The sequence below is a fragment of the Lepus europaeus genome, chromosome 18 (genome assembly GCF_033115175.1).
Source record: "Lepus europaeus isolate LE1 chromosome 18, mLepTim1.pri, whole genome shotgun sequence".
NCBI classification, from domain to species: domain Eukaryota; kingdom Metazoa; phylum Chordata; class Mammalia; order Lagomorpha; family Leporidae; genus Lepus; species Lepus europaeus.
Window position 1 is genome coordinate 20,802,523 of NC_084844.1, and position 15,014 is coordinate 20,817,536.

The 15,014-nt window shown below is 65.2% G+C and overlaps 2 protein-coding genes across 3 annotated transcripts; one reads left to right on the plus strand and one right to left on the minus strand.

The window, feature by feature from the left end:
* Positions 1-1,477: 1,477 nt before the first annotated feature.
* On the minus strand, positions 1,478-7,682 carry FKBP10 (FKBP prolyl isomerase 10). 2 transcript variants are annotated; one of them, XM_062215904.1, is made up of 10 exons: positions 7,429-7,682; positions 5,331-5,476; positions 4,956-5,145; positions 4,715-4,860; positions 4,244-4,433; positions 3,994-4,139; positions 3,417-3,612; positions 3,037-3,179; positions 2,663-2,826; positions 1,478-2,339 (listed from the first exon to the last, which is right to left on the minus strand). In XM_062215904.1, exons 1-10 carry the CDS (start codon positions 7,665-7,667, stop codon positions 2,154-2,156), a joined length of 1,746 nt encoding a protein of 581 aa, XP_062071888.1. In that variant the 5' UTR covers positions 7,668-7,682; the 3' UTR covers positions 1,478-2,153. The 2 variants fall into 2 exon arrangements, with proteins under 2 accessions (XP_062071888.1, XP_062071887.1); XM_062215903.1 differs by having other exon boundaries at positions 3,417-3,615.
* Positions 7,683-8,612: 930 nt separating this feature from the next.
* P3H4 (prolyl 3-hydroxylase family member 4 (inactive)) lies at positions 8,613-13,112 on the plus strand. Its single transcript, XM_062215905.1, has 8 exons — positions 8,613-9,081; positions 9,168-9,320; positions 9,399-9,570; positions 10,096-10,224; positions 10,570-10,715; positions 11,169-11,252; positions 12,412-12,556; positions 12,759-13,112. Exons 1-8 carry the CDS (start codon positions 8,614-8,616, stop codon positions 12,779-12,781), a joined length of 1,320 nt encoding a protein of 439 aa, XP_062071889.1. The 5' UTR covers position 8,613; the 3' UTR covers positions 12,782-13,112.
* The last annotated feature ends 1,902 nt before the right edge of the window (positions 13,113-15,014 follow it).

Here is a 15,014-nt window from a genome sequence, read left to right on the forward strand (position 1 = left end):
ACCGCTGTCCTGTGTCACCGTGTCCCCTCCCGTGTGCACCGCTGTCCTGTGTCACCGTGTCCCCTCCCGTGTGCACCGCTGTCCTGTGTCACCGTGTCCCCTCCCGTGTGCACCGCTGTCCTGTGTCACCGTGTCCCTTCCCGTGTTCACTGTCCTGTGTCAGCGTGTCCCCTCCCGTGTACACCGCTGTCCTGTGTCACTGTGTCCCCTCCCGTGTGCACCGCTGTCCTGTGTCAGCGTGTCCTCTCCCGTGTGCACCGCTGTCCTGTGTCACCGTGTCCCCTCCCGTGTGCACCGCTGTCCTGTGTCACCGTGTCCCCTCCTGTGTGCACCGCTGTCTTGTCACCGTGTCCCCTCCCGTGTGCACTGCTGCCCTGTGTCACCGTGTCCCCTCCCGTGTTCACTGTCTTGTCACCGTGTCCCCTTCTGTGTGCACTGCACTGCTGCCCTGTGTCACCGTGTCCCCTCCTGTGTTCACTGTCCTGTGTCACCGTGTCCCCTCCTGTGTGCACCGCTGTCTTGTCACCGTGTCCCCTCCCGTGTACACCGCTGTCCTGTGTCACCGTGTCCCCTCCCTTGTGCACCGCTGTCCTGTGTCACCGTGTCCCCTCCCGTGTGCACCGCTGTCCTGTGTCACCGTGTCCCCTCCCGTGTGCACCGCTGTCCTGTGTCAGCGTGTCCCCTCCCGTGTGCACCGCTGTCCTGTGTCACCGTGTCCCCTCCCGTGTGCACCGCTGTCCTGTGTCACCGTGTCCCCTCCTGTGTGCACCGCTGTCTTGTCACCGTGTCCCCTCCCGTGTGCACTGCTGCCCTGTGTCACCGTGTCCCCTCCCGTGTTCACTGTCTTGTCACCGTGTCCCCTTCTGTGTGCACTGCACTGCTGCCCTGTGTCACCGTGTCCCCTCCTGTGTTCACTGTCCTGTGTCACCGTGTCCCCTCCTGTGTGCACCGCTGTCTTGTCACCGTGTCTCCTCCCGTGTTCACCGCTGTCCTGTGTCACTGTGTCCCCTCCCGTGTTCACTGCTGCCCTGTGTCACCGTGTCCCCTCCTGTGTGCACCGCTGTCTTGTCACCGTGTCCCCTCCCGTGTGCACTGCTGCCCTGTGTCACCGTGTCCCCTCCCGTGTTCACTGCTGTCTTGTCACCGTGTCCCCTCCTGTGTGCACTGCACTGCTGCCCTGTGTCACCGTGTCCCCTCCTGTGTTCACTGCTGTCTTGTCACCGTGTCCCTTCCTGTGTGCACTGCTGCCCTGTGTCACCGTGTCCCTTCCTATGCGCACTGCTGTCCTGTGTTGCCAGGCCATTTGCATCGTGCCCTCCCCTCCTCTCCCTGTGGACTTAGGTGGTCAAGAATTACCTGGATCCTCTCCAGGGCACCTTGTGAAGGTGTGGGCTCCCTGGTCTCTGCCCTTCTCTGAATCTCACCCGCCCACCAGCCTTCCCCAGCTCCTAGACTCCCAAAGCCAGCAGACTGAGGCCACTGTTTTCATCATTTATTTGGTGAGGGAGGAAGGGATCCAACGCGAGCTTGGCTCTAGGGGTGTGGTGGGGGCAGAGCCTGCACCTTTTGGCCCTAGAGGCGCAGGAAGGATGTCGGGCTGCGGTCCCTAGGCAGGTTTCCTTGCTCTCCTCTGTGACTCCGGGAGAGGAGCCGCCTTTAGGGGTGGAAGGTGCACAGAGCCTGGCCCTGACCTCTGGCACCTGGGCTGCAGGGCCAGGAAGGAGGGGAGAAGGGGAGAGAAGCCAGAGGGCAGGTGAGGTGGGGCTGCCCCCTTGGGCTTGCTCCTGCCCTAGGAGCCGGTCACAGCAGAGGGAGGAGGGCTAGAGGGGTCTCCTGGGGAGCTGCCACAACAGAGGGAGGGGGCTGGGGAAACAGCCCAGCCCGGCCATGAGCCTGGGGGTGGGGCGGAGGCCCTGACTGCTGACCCAGACTGGCTTTGTGAGGCCACACACAGGAAGGGGCTTTGGGTCTGGGGAAATGGTGCTGCTCCACTGCCCCAATGTGGTTTCCCCTCAGGGCAGGGACCAGAGGTGTCCCCTGACACCTGTGACTCCCAGGCTTCTCTTGGCACAGGGCACAGGGAGGGGGCGCTGGGCTGGCAGGCCAGTCCCACTGCCATTGTGGCCCACAGGGGCTGCTGTGTCTCCTGCCCTTCAGAGCTCCTCGTGGACCCGCTCCTGGTCTTCATCCGACTTCAGCTTGAGCTCCTCGGCCGTAACCTTGCTGTCCTGGTTGCGGTCCTGGTTCTGGAACATGTCCCTGATGGTTTTCTCCGGGTCCTGCCCGGGCAGGAGGCGGCCCTTGCCTTCACTCACTTGAGCCTTGATGAAGGTGGAAAACTGCCGGAAGGGAGGCCACAGCTGAGCAGCTGCAGGAGGTTCTGGGAAGGGCTCGGGGAGGGGCCTGTGGGTGTAGTGCTTCCCAGGCTGCCCCTTCCCTCCCCAGCTCTGTAAGCACTGGGAGAGGCCAGGAGAGGAGCTGGGGGGCTGTGGCAACAGGGCCCAGGTAGGGGAACTGGCTGCACCTGTGCCTGAAGCACAGGCAGGGACAGGGAGCCCAGAGCCTGGGGCTCAGCACAGGGGCGGGCAGGTGGGAGGGGCACGTGCACCATGCAAGGTGGCTCCTGGCTGTGGGGAGGGGATTTGTGTGGGCTCTCACCCACCTCTTCCAGGGGGACTTCGCCATCCTTGTTGAGGTCCATGTCTTCAAAGAGGCTGGTGGGAGGGTCCTCGTGCCACACAAAGAGGTAGCCCGTGGGCAACCCGTCCTCCCGGGACACCAGCTCCACCTCGAACCTCAGCACAGCACTGCCAGGGACGCCCCGTGCTGGGGACGCGGAAGAGGAACGCAGGGCCCCCCCGTGAGGCTGGGGCCTGGCCGGGCCTCACAGCCTCCCCTGAGGGGCTGGGAGTGGGGCATGGGATGCTTACTGAGCCATCCCAAAGGCTTCCCTGCCAGCCCGCCAGCCCTGGAGGCCCGAGCTGGCCAGGGACAAAAGGGACAGAAAGCTACCCAGACCCTGGTCTCTGCCCTCACCTCCACTCTCCCCATGTGCCAAGTGCGGGGGCACGATCAGCTGCCGCCTCTCTCCCACGCACATGCCCTGCAGGCCCCGGTCCAAGCCTTCGATCACCTTGTTGGCGCCCAGAGTGGCCTCCTGGGGGGCCCCGTGGTCATGGCTGGGGGAGAGCAGATTCCGCTGTGATTTCTCTCCATGAAAGGGAAACAGCAGCGCCCCTCCCACCAAGGTCACCTCCCCTTGCCCAGACCCCCTCTCCCCCCACCCTGCCCCCCACTCCTGCTGTGATGTGGACTGATGGAGGAGGCATCAGTGGCCAGCTGGGAGGGAGGCGCTGGGGGGGCGGCCCGGCCTGTGCCCACCCACCTGCCCAGCCCCGGCCCTGCCCCGGACCCACGAGGAGAACAGCTGGGTGCCATCCAGAAGCGAGCAGTTGTAGTGGTAGCGAACAAAGTCCCCGAGCTTGGCGGCCTCGGTCTCATTGCAGGCCTCGGGCGGCCGGAACAGAGTCTTGATTTCCACAGGATCCGCAGGGTTGTGGAAGTCGATGACGTGGACGTCAAAGATGAGCACAGCAGAGCCTGGGATCTTGTCTCCTGGGCCCCAGTGGGCCAGTGAGTCAGCTCAGAGCCCTGGGAGAGGCTGCTCCAGGCCCTTCCCGCCCAGGCCTCTCTCCTCCCAACGCTGCTGGGGCGTCCCGGGGAGGGAGGGGCATCCGAGGAGAATCATGATCCCTTGCCTCCTGGGTCCCGGCTGACCTACCCTGCGAGCCACATTGAGGCTTCCAGCACAGCTGGGTCTCAAATCCCGGCCCCTGCTCCCTAGGGGACTACGCCACGTCTGCTTCCCTCCGGGGGACAATGAATGGGTGACGGGATGTAGCCCGCGTGCATTTGTTGATGAGGGGCAGTGGCAGGAATCCCACTACATGCAGGGGGTGGGGTGGGGGAGAGGAGCTGGGACAGTGGCCCTACCAGTTCCGTTCTCCCCGTAGGCGAGGTGAGGGGGGACCGTGACTCTGCGGCGCTCCCCTACACAGGCGCCCTGCAGCCCCTGGTCCATCCCGGGGATGATGTAGCCCTGGCCGATGTAGGTGTTGTAGGTGTGGTTGCGGGAGTAGCTGCAATACGCGAGGCAGGGGAGTCAGCTCGGAATAGCACCAGCTGCTGCCTGTGGGCATCCCGGCATCCTCCCCTGGCCCCCACCCTCGGGGGTCCCCCTGACCTCGAGTCAAAGAGCGTGCCGTCCATGAGCGAGCCGTTGTAGTGGTAACGCATGAAGTCGCCAGCCGCGGCCCGGCGGACACAGCCCGGGGGGAGCTCCAGGGTCTCCAGCTGCACACTGTCTTTCGGGTTGTGCACGTCGATCAGCAGCACGTGGAAGACCAGAGAGGCCTGCGGGGGGATCACGGTCCCTGGGGGAGGCACAGGGTTCCTGCTCAGGTGGGCGCGATGCAGGAAGATGCGGCCTCTGCTCGCCCTTTCTTGTTGCTCCTGTGAAGCGGGAGCTGGGCTCTCCCCAGGGCCACCGGCAGCCCTTGCTGACCGTTTATGAATTGGAACAAAGCACTCGTTCTCAGCGAGACGATTGCACCGGCTGGATTTCACCCCCTCTCGCCTCTCTGGCTGCATGCCCTTGTGTACAACCTGACCCGGGCATCTCTTGCTTAAAGAATTCTCCAGGGTCCTGGCTCACCATAGCCTTTCTCGCCATAGGCCAGGAACGGAGGGATGATGATCTTCCGTCTCTCTCCGGGACACATGCCCAGCAGCCCCTGGTCCATGCCCTTGATCAGCCAACCAGAGCCCACGTAGGTGTCGTAAGTGCCGCCCCTGCTGTAGCTGCAGAGGAGCATAGGGGGCGCTGCTGCAGGCGGGAGGCACAGCAGGGGCCTGGCCTCTCCACCCTGGGCCCAGCGCTCCCCTCCCGCTCCTACCTGGTGTCGAAGGTGGTGCCATCCAGCAGTGTGCCGTTGTAGTGGTAACGGACGAAGTCGCTGTCCCGCACCATGCGGGGGCAGTGGGGCGGCCTCAGCAAGATGTTCACCTGCACCGTGTCTGCCTTGTTCCACACGTCCAGGAGGACAACGTCGAAGTAGAGGGTGGCATCCGGGGGGATGAGCCCCGCTGTGAGGATGGAGCAGCGCGTGCAGGTGCAGCACCTGGGCCGGGCGGGGCGGGCCTCCCTGCCCCCACCCCCCGATTCTGCCACTGCTGGAGTGCCTGTGCCCCGTGAGCCCGGCCAAGTCACTCCACACCTCTGAGCTTCAGGGTTCCGGCCCTGCTTCCCCTGCCCGCACGCCACTGCTCACCGACGCCGATGCTGCCGTAGCCCAGGTGGGGAGGCACAATGAGGCGCCGCCGCTCGTTGACACACATGCCCATGAGGCCTCGGTCCATGCCGGTGATGAGGCGCCCCACGCCCACCACGATGGCCACCAAGGTGTTGCGGTCATAGCTGGGGGTGGGAAAGGGGCAGATGGGCTGAGGCAGCCTGGGGTGTGTGCACCGAGGGCGCACCCAAAGGCAGGCGCTCGTGCAGGGGTGCACGTGTGCACACACACCACGCCCCTCCCTCTGCACGGGTGTGGATCTGCACACAGGCTCACAGCTTTCTTTTCAACCTCCCTCTCCTGCCTTAAGGGGGAGGGGCTCCTACAAAAGGGGGGTGTTATTCCCTGAGACGGGGTGGGGCAGGGTGGGCCTGTGTGCTGCTTCTATTTGCTGACAGCCGAGGAGTGCTAAGGACAACATGAAGGGGCAGAGGAGCACTTATTGAGCACCTATTATATGCCAGATGAAGGAGGGGGCAGAGGAGCATTCATTGAGCACCTACTGTATACCAGACGGAACATCTGGCACTTTGTTTATTGTCTTACCGATTTCTGTCTCCTACGACATAGGCATTATTGTTATTGTTTTTCTTTTTTTTTTTATTTTTGACAGGCAGAGTGGACAGTGAGAGAGAGAGACAGAGAGAAAGGTCTTCCTTTTGCCGTTGGTTATTGTTTTTCTTACGAGAGGAATTGAGGCTGGAGAAACCAAGCACCTGGCCCAAGGTCATACGGCTGGTGCGAGTATGTGGGCCCCTGCTTTTGCTGTGGCAACGTCGATTCTCTAAGGAAGGGGCGGGGGTGGGGGGAGCAGAGCTGGCCAGGGGCTGAGTTCAAAGGCCTTTCCCAGAACGGCCATGCTTGTATCTGTTTTCGGCTACACGCCTTTTAAGTTTATTTTCGGCTTTCAGAAGTGAAGGGAGGGCAGCAGGTTTTAAATGTGATCACAGAGCGCCACAGGGCTGAGAGTTCTCCCAGCTCCACACACTAGGCTGGGGGTCAGCTACCAGAGCCCCCAGAGCCTCCAACTCCTCCCGACTCCGGGCGCCTCTGCGTCAGTCCCTTTCCTCGAGGTGCTGCTCTGGGTTACAGCTGTCTCCAAGGTCAAGGCTGTGCACAGCAAACCTGAGAACGGGAGCTCCGTGGAAAGGCCGCCTGCGAGCATCCCGACCCCGGCATGGAAAGGACCTCGCTTTTACCTTCAGTTCTCACACGTGAGCCGGCTCACGGGCACAGCCTGCATTTGAATCTGCGGCTGCCACTGGGTGTCCTGCCCATCTCCAAGGTTGGGGCCACTGCCCTCCCCGGGACTGGGCTGAGTCCCAGGGGGTCGACCCCTCTGAGTGTGGGACAGCGATGCGTGCACGAGACACGGTCTCAGAGTCTGTCCCTGAGGCCAGTGCACAGCTCTGCCTCGCTCCACCAACCCGGGTGGACTTGCCGCGGGAGACCAACGGGCCTGGGTCAGACCTGAAGTCCGCGTCTCAAGTCTCCAGGCTGGCAAGATGGGCGGCAGCACTGGCCTGGTAGAGCTAAAATGGAGGAGGGGGGGTGCCAGGAGGCTCGGAGAGGGAGCCCAGAGTGGCACGGCCATGGGTGTGACACGTAGGCAGACAGGGCCCCTCTGCCCGGCCCCAGAGCCAGCCTGCAGCCACACAACCCAGCTGTTTTATCTCCCTGCTGAAAATCCCTGCACCTCCCACAAGTTCTGTTCCCTCTTCAACAACAAACTCACTGCAAAGAGGGGGTGGCTCTGGGAAGGGAGTCAGGTGGGGTGGAAGGGGAGGGGGTCCCAGGCCGACAGACCGCCCCCAGTTCACCCGCCTCCTGGGCCACACCTGGCCCCCAACACCCGCCTGTCGCGTCCTAGGCAGCCGCCAGGAGGGAGAGCATGGGGGCGCGTGGGGGTCCGAGAGATGAGGGCTTGCAATCGGCAGGGCAGGTGCGCCCCAGGCTGCTGTGTGGGGTTAGGGGCTCCCGGAGCCACAGTGGGCATGCAGAGCTTCAAAGCGGCTACAAGGAAACCGAAGGGCCGGGGAAGGGAGGCGGTGGAGAGTCCGGGGCGCGCACTCCTTACCTGGAGTCAAACTTCTTGCCGTCCTCGAAAGTACCGTTGTAGTGGTAGCGCACAAAGTCCCCCATCTGCACCTCCCGGGGACAGGCCCTGGGGATGTGGTAGCGCTCGATGACCACATCTTCCAGGGGCCCGCCGGCCGGGCTGGCGCGGCCCAGCCCCCTGCCCGAGACCTGCAGCAGCAGCAGCAGCGGCAGCGGGAGCCGGCGGAGGGTGTGGCTGGGGGGGCCCGCGGCGAACATGGTGCCCACAGCCGAGACGGCGGCAGTGAGGGCCGGCGAGCGAGCCGCGGGCGCCGGCCTGCTTCCCCCTCCTCCCCAGATGGCTCCCCCCCTTCCTGTCCTTCCCTACCCCCGCCCTGGCTGGTCCACGTGGAATGGGGGCTGGGGAGACTGAGCTGGCAGGGCGGGGGTGGTGGCGCAGGAATTGGAGGAGGGGTCGCGGCTGAGAGCCACGGTGGCGCCCCAGGAATGCGGCGCAGGAGCTCCGGGTCGCCCGCTGCCGTCTCCAGCCGGGGCCCAGGCCGGGGAGGGAGGCTGCGGAAAGATGAGAAGTCTGAGCGGACTTCCCAACCCCAAAAAAAGTTCGCTGTCTTTTTTCGGAGGCCCCGGGTCCTAAAGTCAGCCTAAGCCGTCCCCGGCGTTTGCCGCACCTACCCCCGAATCTAGGCCCCTCCAGGTGGATAGGAGCGGGGGCTCAGGGCCTCCTCCCACCCCCGTCTCCCCGGGGAGGGGCAGCTGTGTCTCCATCTCTGTGAGATAGGGATGGAGACGGTGGAAGGCGTGCGGGGGGGTCCCCCAGTGGGTGCCTCCCAAGGCGAGCTGGGGGCGACACGTGGTGGGTGCCGAAGGGACCGGGGCGCCCCGGTTCCGGGGCTCAGGCTGCTCCCTCCACTGCTTCTTCGGAAAGAGCGGACCCTGGGCGTGGGGGTCTTCCTGGCTCCCCATCTTTGGCATGCAGCCTTCTCCCACGTCCCCGCCACCTCCCGAGGGCGAGAAGTCGGGCGAACGGAGGGGAGGGATCCGGACGCCCCAGGCTCCTCGGAGCAGGGGGGCACTGCCCCGGCCCGCCCCGCTCGCGCCCGGCGCTAAGACCCAGCAGGCGCGCCCGCCCGGCCCCCCGCTCCCGCCCGCCCCCGGGGCCGGGCCGCCCTCGGAGCTCGGCAGAGCCTCCGGGCGCGGCGGGGGCATGGCTCGGGCGGCGTGGGGGCTGCTGTGGCTGCTGCTGGGCAGCGCCGGGGCGCAGTACGAGAAGTACAGCTTCCGCGGCTTCCCGCCCGAGGACCTGATGCCGCTGGCGGCGGCCTACGGGCACGCGCTGGAGCAGTACGAGGGCGAGAGCTGGCGCGAGAGCGCGCGCTACCTGGAGGCGGCGCTGCGGCTGCACCGGCTGCTGCGCGACAGCGAGGCCTTCTGCCACGCCAACTGCAGCGTTGCCGGGGCCGGCCGGCCGCCGCCCGCGCCCGCCGCCGCCGCCCGCGCCGACGACTGGGCGCGCGAGCTGCGCCTCTTCGGCCACGTCCTGGAGCGCGCCGCCTGCCTGCGGCGCTGCAAGCGGACGCTGCCCGCGTTCCAGCTGCCCTACCCGCCGCGCCAGCTGCTGCGCGACTTCCAGAGCCGCCTGCCCTACCAGTACCTGCACTATGCGCTGTTCAAGGTGCGCGCCCCGTCGGCCGCGGCCGCGGCCGCCCCGGGCCCGCGCCCGGCGGCCCCGCTGACCGGCTTGCCCTCGCCTCCCGCCAGGCTAACCGGCTGGAGAAGGCCGTGGCCGCCGCCTACACCTTCCTGCAGAGGAACCCGAAGCACGAGCTGACCGCCAAGTACCTCAGCTACTACCGGGGCATGCTGGACGTGGCGGACGAGGCCCTCACCGACCTCGAGGCCCAGCCCTACGAGGTGGGGTGGCGTGGGGTGGGGCGGCTGCGCGCGGGGCGGGCACGGGGTGCCCCTGACGCCCCCCGCGCGCTCCCCCAGGCGGTGTTCCTGCGGGCTGTGAAGCTCTACAACAGCGGCGACTTCCGCGGCAGCACAGAGGACATGGAGCGGGCCCTGGCCGAGTACCTGGCCGTGTTCGCGCGGTGCCTGGCCGGCTGCGAGGGCGCCCACGAGCAGGTGGACTTCAAAGACTTCTACCCAGCCATCGCAGGTATCCCCACGCCGCCGTGTGGGCCTGCGTGGCAGAGCACCTGAGGGTATACCTTGCATGCGTCCCCTCCATGGGACAGGCAGAGCTGTCACCTGGACCCCAGGGAGCCCTCCGGCTGCCAGAGACAGAGGCTGGGGTGCCCAAGGTGCAGGGCGGGGCTGCAGAGGGCAATACAAGCGCAAAGGTGAGAAACAGCCCAGCAGGTGTTCGAAGAAGGTACTTTGTGGCCAAAATTCACACCTTGCCTGAGGATCTCTCACTCCAGGGGCCCCCAGGCAGGGGTGTCCTTAGCTTCTCTGCACTCCAGTCCTGTCCCAAACCTCACCTGTCATTCTCCCAGGATGTCCTGGCCCCCTGTGGCTGGGGCTGGTGAAGCCCTTTGCACTACGGAGCAGAGTGCACTTTCCGGACGGGAAGTGGGGCTTGGTGGGCAGGGCCGGGACTTGGAGGCCCGGTGGGTGGGTGGGTGGGTGGGAGGGAGCGTGAGCACAGGGCCGGCTCCTCACCTCCGCCGACCACCTCCAGATCTCTTCGCAGAGTCGCTGCAGTGCAAGGTGGACTGCGAGACCAACTTGACCCCCAATGTGGGCGGCTACTTCGTGGACAAGTTCGTGGCCACCATGTATCACTACCTGCAGTTTGCCTACTACAAGCGTGAGCCTCTTGGGGCGGGACTTGGGCGGGACAGAGGACTGCTGGGCTCTCCCGGGTTGGTGGGGAGCTGTCCCCCAGAATGAGGCCCCTCTGTGGTGGGAGGGAAGGCTGGGGGTCTGGGGTGGGGAGAGGCAGGGAACAGAAGGCAGTTACTTAACGCCTCCGTGCCCGAGACTTGCACTTGGTGTCAAGGTCAGCTTACGGAGAGGGGGTGGGGGGGCTTGCCATAGGTGCCTAAAACATGCTCGCTGCATCATTCCGGGTGGGAGGGGCCGAGAGGTACTCTTGGGGGTGGGCTAGGGTTAGGGGAGCGCCAGGGCCATCCCCACGCCTGTCCTGCCGCAGTGAATGACGTGCGCCAGGCCGCCCGCAGCGCCGCCAGCTACATGCTCTTCGACCCCGAGGACAGCGTCATGCAGCAGAACCTGGTGTACTACCGCTTCCACCGGGCGCGCTGGGGCCTGGAGGAGGACGACTTCCGGCCGCGGGAGGTGGGCACGGCTCTCTGCGGCTCCTCTCTGCGGGCTTGTGGCTGGAGTGCTGGCTTCAGAGCCCCACCTTGGGTCCCGCCTGCCACACCAGCATGGGGCCCACCTCCTGCGCCCTCCTCACCCCCACCACCCTCCCTTCTGGCCCTTCCCCTTCTTCCCCGGGGACCCCCCCTCCCACTATCCTGGACCAGCTGAGCAAGCCCTTTGGAGATGAGGACAAGGCTGGGTGAGGTCCTTGGTGCCACACCCACCTTCCTCGGCAGTGGGAGACATTGCTGATCGGTTGGGACACCCTCAGAATACACCTCACCACAGCTCTCCAAGCAGCTGCTGTCATTTAGTCTGCATGGGGGCAGCCACCTGCTCCTCGTCCTTGGCCTGGAAGAGGCCCGGTGCCTGTCTCCCCGGTCTGGACCAGAGCCCCGCTCACTGCTCGCCCTTCCCTCCCGCTAGGAGGCCGTGCTGTACCACAACCAGACCTCTGAACTGCGGGAGCTACTGGAGTTCTCGCACATGTACCTGCAGTCAGACGATGAGGTGAGTGGCCCCTGCCCTCCAGGGCTGGCTGTGATGGGGACACCTTTACCAGCTGTGTGGGCTGAAGTCCAGTGCAGCCTGCAGCGGGCAACTGGGGCGTGGGAGAGGCTTGTCTTCCCTCTCCCCCTCAGTGTGCAGGCCTCCCCTCACACCCGCTCCAGTCTTGTGTTTCCTGGGCCAGCTCAGGTGGCGCCTCCTCCAGGAAGCCCTTGCTGCATGCACTGGCTCTCCTCTGGGCTTGCAGCGCCACCTCTGACCCCCCTCGCCTCCCTGCCCACCTGTGGCCTGGACCTGGAGTTCTTTGCAGCCTGGGTCCATCTTGCCCCTGGCCCGCTTCTCCGGCCAGTCTCCCGCAGGACTGTGCCCTGGCACAGCGGCCAGGTCGCTCCCAGCTGTGGGGTTTGAATGATTGGAGTGAATGCCGGTGCCACAGGGATGGACCACGTGATTATGAATGAGGCCTCCACAGCCAGCGTTCCCCGAGGAGCCGCTGCTAAATGGTTATTTCTTCTCCCCTTCCCTTATGACGAACCCACCCCCATCCATCCAACCTGGGGCGGGGTCTACCTGTTAGGGCCCAGGCACAGGTGCCTACCAGACCTGGCCCCACCGCGTGCCAGTTGGGAAGCCTCCAGGAAAGTCTTGGGGGGCTCTGAGGTTTCCGCTTCTTCCTCTCATGGGGCGAATGACGCCCACCTGCCGTGGCTGTGGTGGGAAGGCAGTGAGAGCCAGCATGTACAGGGTGCTCAGGGCATGGCGGCGGTGGGCGGTGCTGCTCTCCAAGGCTGCCCCTTGTTGCCCAGCCTGGGGCTGGGGGAAGCTGATGCAAGCCATGGTGGCTTCCCCAAGCAGATCGCAGCCCAGGGAGGAGGGGCAAGCTGTGTTGCTGCAGAGGCCAGCACAGAGCCCCAGAGCAGATGCCCACAAGGGCTGTCCAGGCACTGGGTGCCCTGGCAGGGGAGCTGCATGGGGGCACGAACCGTGCATGGACTGGCGGTGTCCTCGGCACAGTGGTTACGCTTAGAAGGCGAGGCTGTGGCTGGGCGGTGCCCAAGCCAATGCCGGGTGGCTCTGGGAATGAGAGGTGGGAGCAGAGGTTCCCTTGGCCAGGCAGGACCCCGTCTGAGCCGGGGCCCGCGACTTCTCCCCTGCCGTCTAGATGGAGTTGGAGGAGCCAGGGCCGCCCACAGAGCCCGAGGAGCCCCCTTCGGACGCCGAGTTTGAGGGGGAGGGCGACTATGAGGAGGGCCTGTATGCGGACTGGTGGCAGGAGCCGGATGCCAAGGGCGACGAGGCTGAGGCTGGTCAGTGGCGGTGGTCCCCCTGGAGGGGTGGGGGGGTGGGCACTGAGCCATCTTCCTGTGGGGCTACAGAGCCACTGGGGCAGGTGTGCGGCTGCGGGGACCCCTCCTTGGGGGGCGTCCAGCTCGTGAGCAAAGCCTGTCCTGGACGGCTGGGACCTGTTGGGAGGCGGCTGACGCCAGCGCTGTCTCCTGCCCATCGCAGAGCCAGAGCCTGAACTAGCATGAGAAGTGCCCCCACCCCACACTCGGCAAGAGCGCCTGCCAAGCTGGGCCGCAGGAAAGAATATTTATTACAACTTCAAAGGGACGCGGCTGATCCTGGCCCAGCCGGGAGTGCGGCTGCCCCCAGACCGTGTCCTTGTCCTGCCTCGTCTGTGTCTTGGGGCCCCCATCCCCTGGGGATTCCTCGGCCGGCCCCTCGGAGAAGGCTGCAGCTGCTGGCTGGAGTCTCAGCCCCTTTGCGGGGACGGTGAAGCTCTGAGAGCACTGCAGCAGGAGTCCAGGGGTCTGGGCGCGCCGGCGGTGGTGCTCAATAAATGTTGTTGAGTGAGTCCCAGCTCCAAGGTCTCGCCTCCCGCTTCTCTACAGTGCAGAGGGCAGGGGTACATCCCTCCAGCGCCTGGAGTCTGAAAGAGCGGGGTATGTGTGTGTGTGTGTGTGTGTGTCACAGACCGGCCACCAGGGGGCGTGAGAGCACAGCTTTCTCCAAGACTCCCAGGAAGGTGGTGGTTTCAGGTTTCCGTCATGGGTGGCCCTGTATTTTCCTAATTCTGCCTCACTTCCCTTGGGGGCCAAGGACATTTACCTCCTGTGTTTGCGGGGCATTTTCTGACCTGTACTCCCTACAGCCAGGCCAAGCAACCCGCCCTGGCCTCTCTGGCCATTGTCCTAACCCCTCCAGCTCCAGAGCCTGGGTTGTGGCCCAGCTCAACATCTGGAGGAACCCCAGGGATATGGTTGGATGACTTGGGAATTTTGGGGGTGCAGTGGGACAGCTGGACCCGTCTTGCCCAATCTTGTAGCATTTCCAGGGGGGGAGAGTCCCGAGGTGTAGGGGCAAGGATGGCACCCAGTAGCTGTCACTCATCTATGGTGAGTGACACCTTCCCGCAGCAGGGAGAAGAAAGGGAGTGTGGGGTTGGGGGGCTGGTGCCAGTTCTCTCCCACTGTCCACATTGTTGGTCCCCTGGGGACAGGGCAGCAAAGGCAGCTTCCTGCTGGACAGTGGCACCCTGCTGCCCACCCCCAAGATGTGCCTGGTGACCTGGCCCTGCCAGGAGGACCCCCTGTCCCATCCCAAGCCCCTTTCCTCGCCTTCCGGCCCAACAAGGGCAGGAGGACCAGAGTCTCTGCTTCTGGAGCAGGGGTGGGGCCCAGGCCGGGGCTTGGTGACTTCACCCTCCCCCCTCCCCCCTCCCTGCCCTAGGTGGGTCTGAGGGCTCGGGGGCAGGCTGTGTGTTGGTGCCTGCTGCAGCCCTGCCCGTCTCTGGGCTGTGCTGGAGCGCGTCTGGGCGGATGTGTTCCGCCGTGAGTCCAAGCTTTGGAATCTGACAGCTGGGCGTGGGTCTGGGAGAGCATTGTGCTTGGGTGTTGCGTGGAGGTGGCAGTGCGTGTGCAGGTCTGGGTGCTGCTTCCAGAGCCTCTCATTGGCTCCCCAGCCCCCACTCTCTGAACACCTAACAGGTGCCAGGCGTGCAAGAGGGACGGATGCATACCAGACCCCTGCCCTGCGGGAGCTGCATGCCAGCAGGGAGACGCAGTAAATGATAATGGCCCAGAAATGAGAGGGTTCTGCTGGGTGGGTGAGAAGAGAGAGCAGAGTGGGGCAGGGCACTGGAGTGTGCCACCCTGCGTGTGACCCTGTCTGGTGGAGAAGCAGTGTTTGTGTGTGTGTGTGTGTGTGTTCAGGGGCACAGGCCGGCCCCTCTCTGGGCCTATTCCTGTGCCTTACATAGTTCTCCCTTCCCAGGGATCTGCCAGCCCCTCCCTCCCTCCCCTCCCCGCTGCCAGCGTCTCCCCATTGCCAGCTCCCCAAACCGGTGAGACCGAGTCCCGTCCCGGCGTGGGCCCTCTGGAGCCCTGCAGCCCAGTCTCCCAGCCCCACCCAGTTCAGACGCCCTTGCTGCTCCACTCCTCTGGCTGGCTGCACCCCAGAACTCCACCCATTGGTCGTGGGTCCCAGAATCGTGGGACGATGGGGAAGAGGTCAGGGCTGGGCTGCAGGGACTGGGGACATCACCATCACACAGCGAGAGCAGACTCGGAGCTGTCCTGAGCCTAGGGAGGGTGTGGCCCCCACAGTGTGCTGGGCCCCCGCTCTGTGCCAGGCCCTGGGCAGGTTGCCCTCACGGCAGTCCTGCCGCACACACGCACGGCAGCTCCCCTGCTACAGGTGAGGCCGAGCAACCAGCAGCAACTGTCCAAGGCTCCTGGAGGTGTTTGTTGGTGGCTGGGCCGG

Bases quoted from the DNA above. Each gene is read 5' to 3' on its own strand.
- FKBP10 (XM_062215903.1), bottom strand. From the start codon at position 7,667: ATGTTCGCCGCGGGCCCCCCCAGCCACACCCTCCGCCGGCTCCCGCTG. The intron at 5,146-5,330 runs GTGAGCAGTGGC...CCATCCTCACAG, and splicing joins CTACGGCAGCATCGGCGTCG to CGGGGCTCATCCCCCCGGAT. The intron at 2,340-2,662 runs GTGGGTGAGAGC...CCCTTCCGGCAG, and splicing joins GCGAAGTCCCCCTGGAAGAG to TTTTCCACCTTCATCAAGGC.
- P3H4 (XM_062215905.1), top strand. From the start codon at position 8,614: ATGGCTCGGGCGGCGTGGGGGCTGCTGTGGCTGCTGCTGGGCAGCGCC. The intron at 9,082-9,167 runs GTGCGCGCCCCG...GCCTCCCGCCAG, and splicing joins TGCACTATGCGCTGTTCAAG to GCTAACCGGCTGGAGAAGGC. The intron at 10,716-11,168 runs GTGGGCACGGCT...CCCTCCCGCTAG, and splicing joins ACGACTTCCGGCCGCGGGAG to GAGGCCGTGCTGTACCACAA.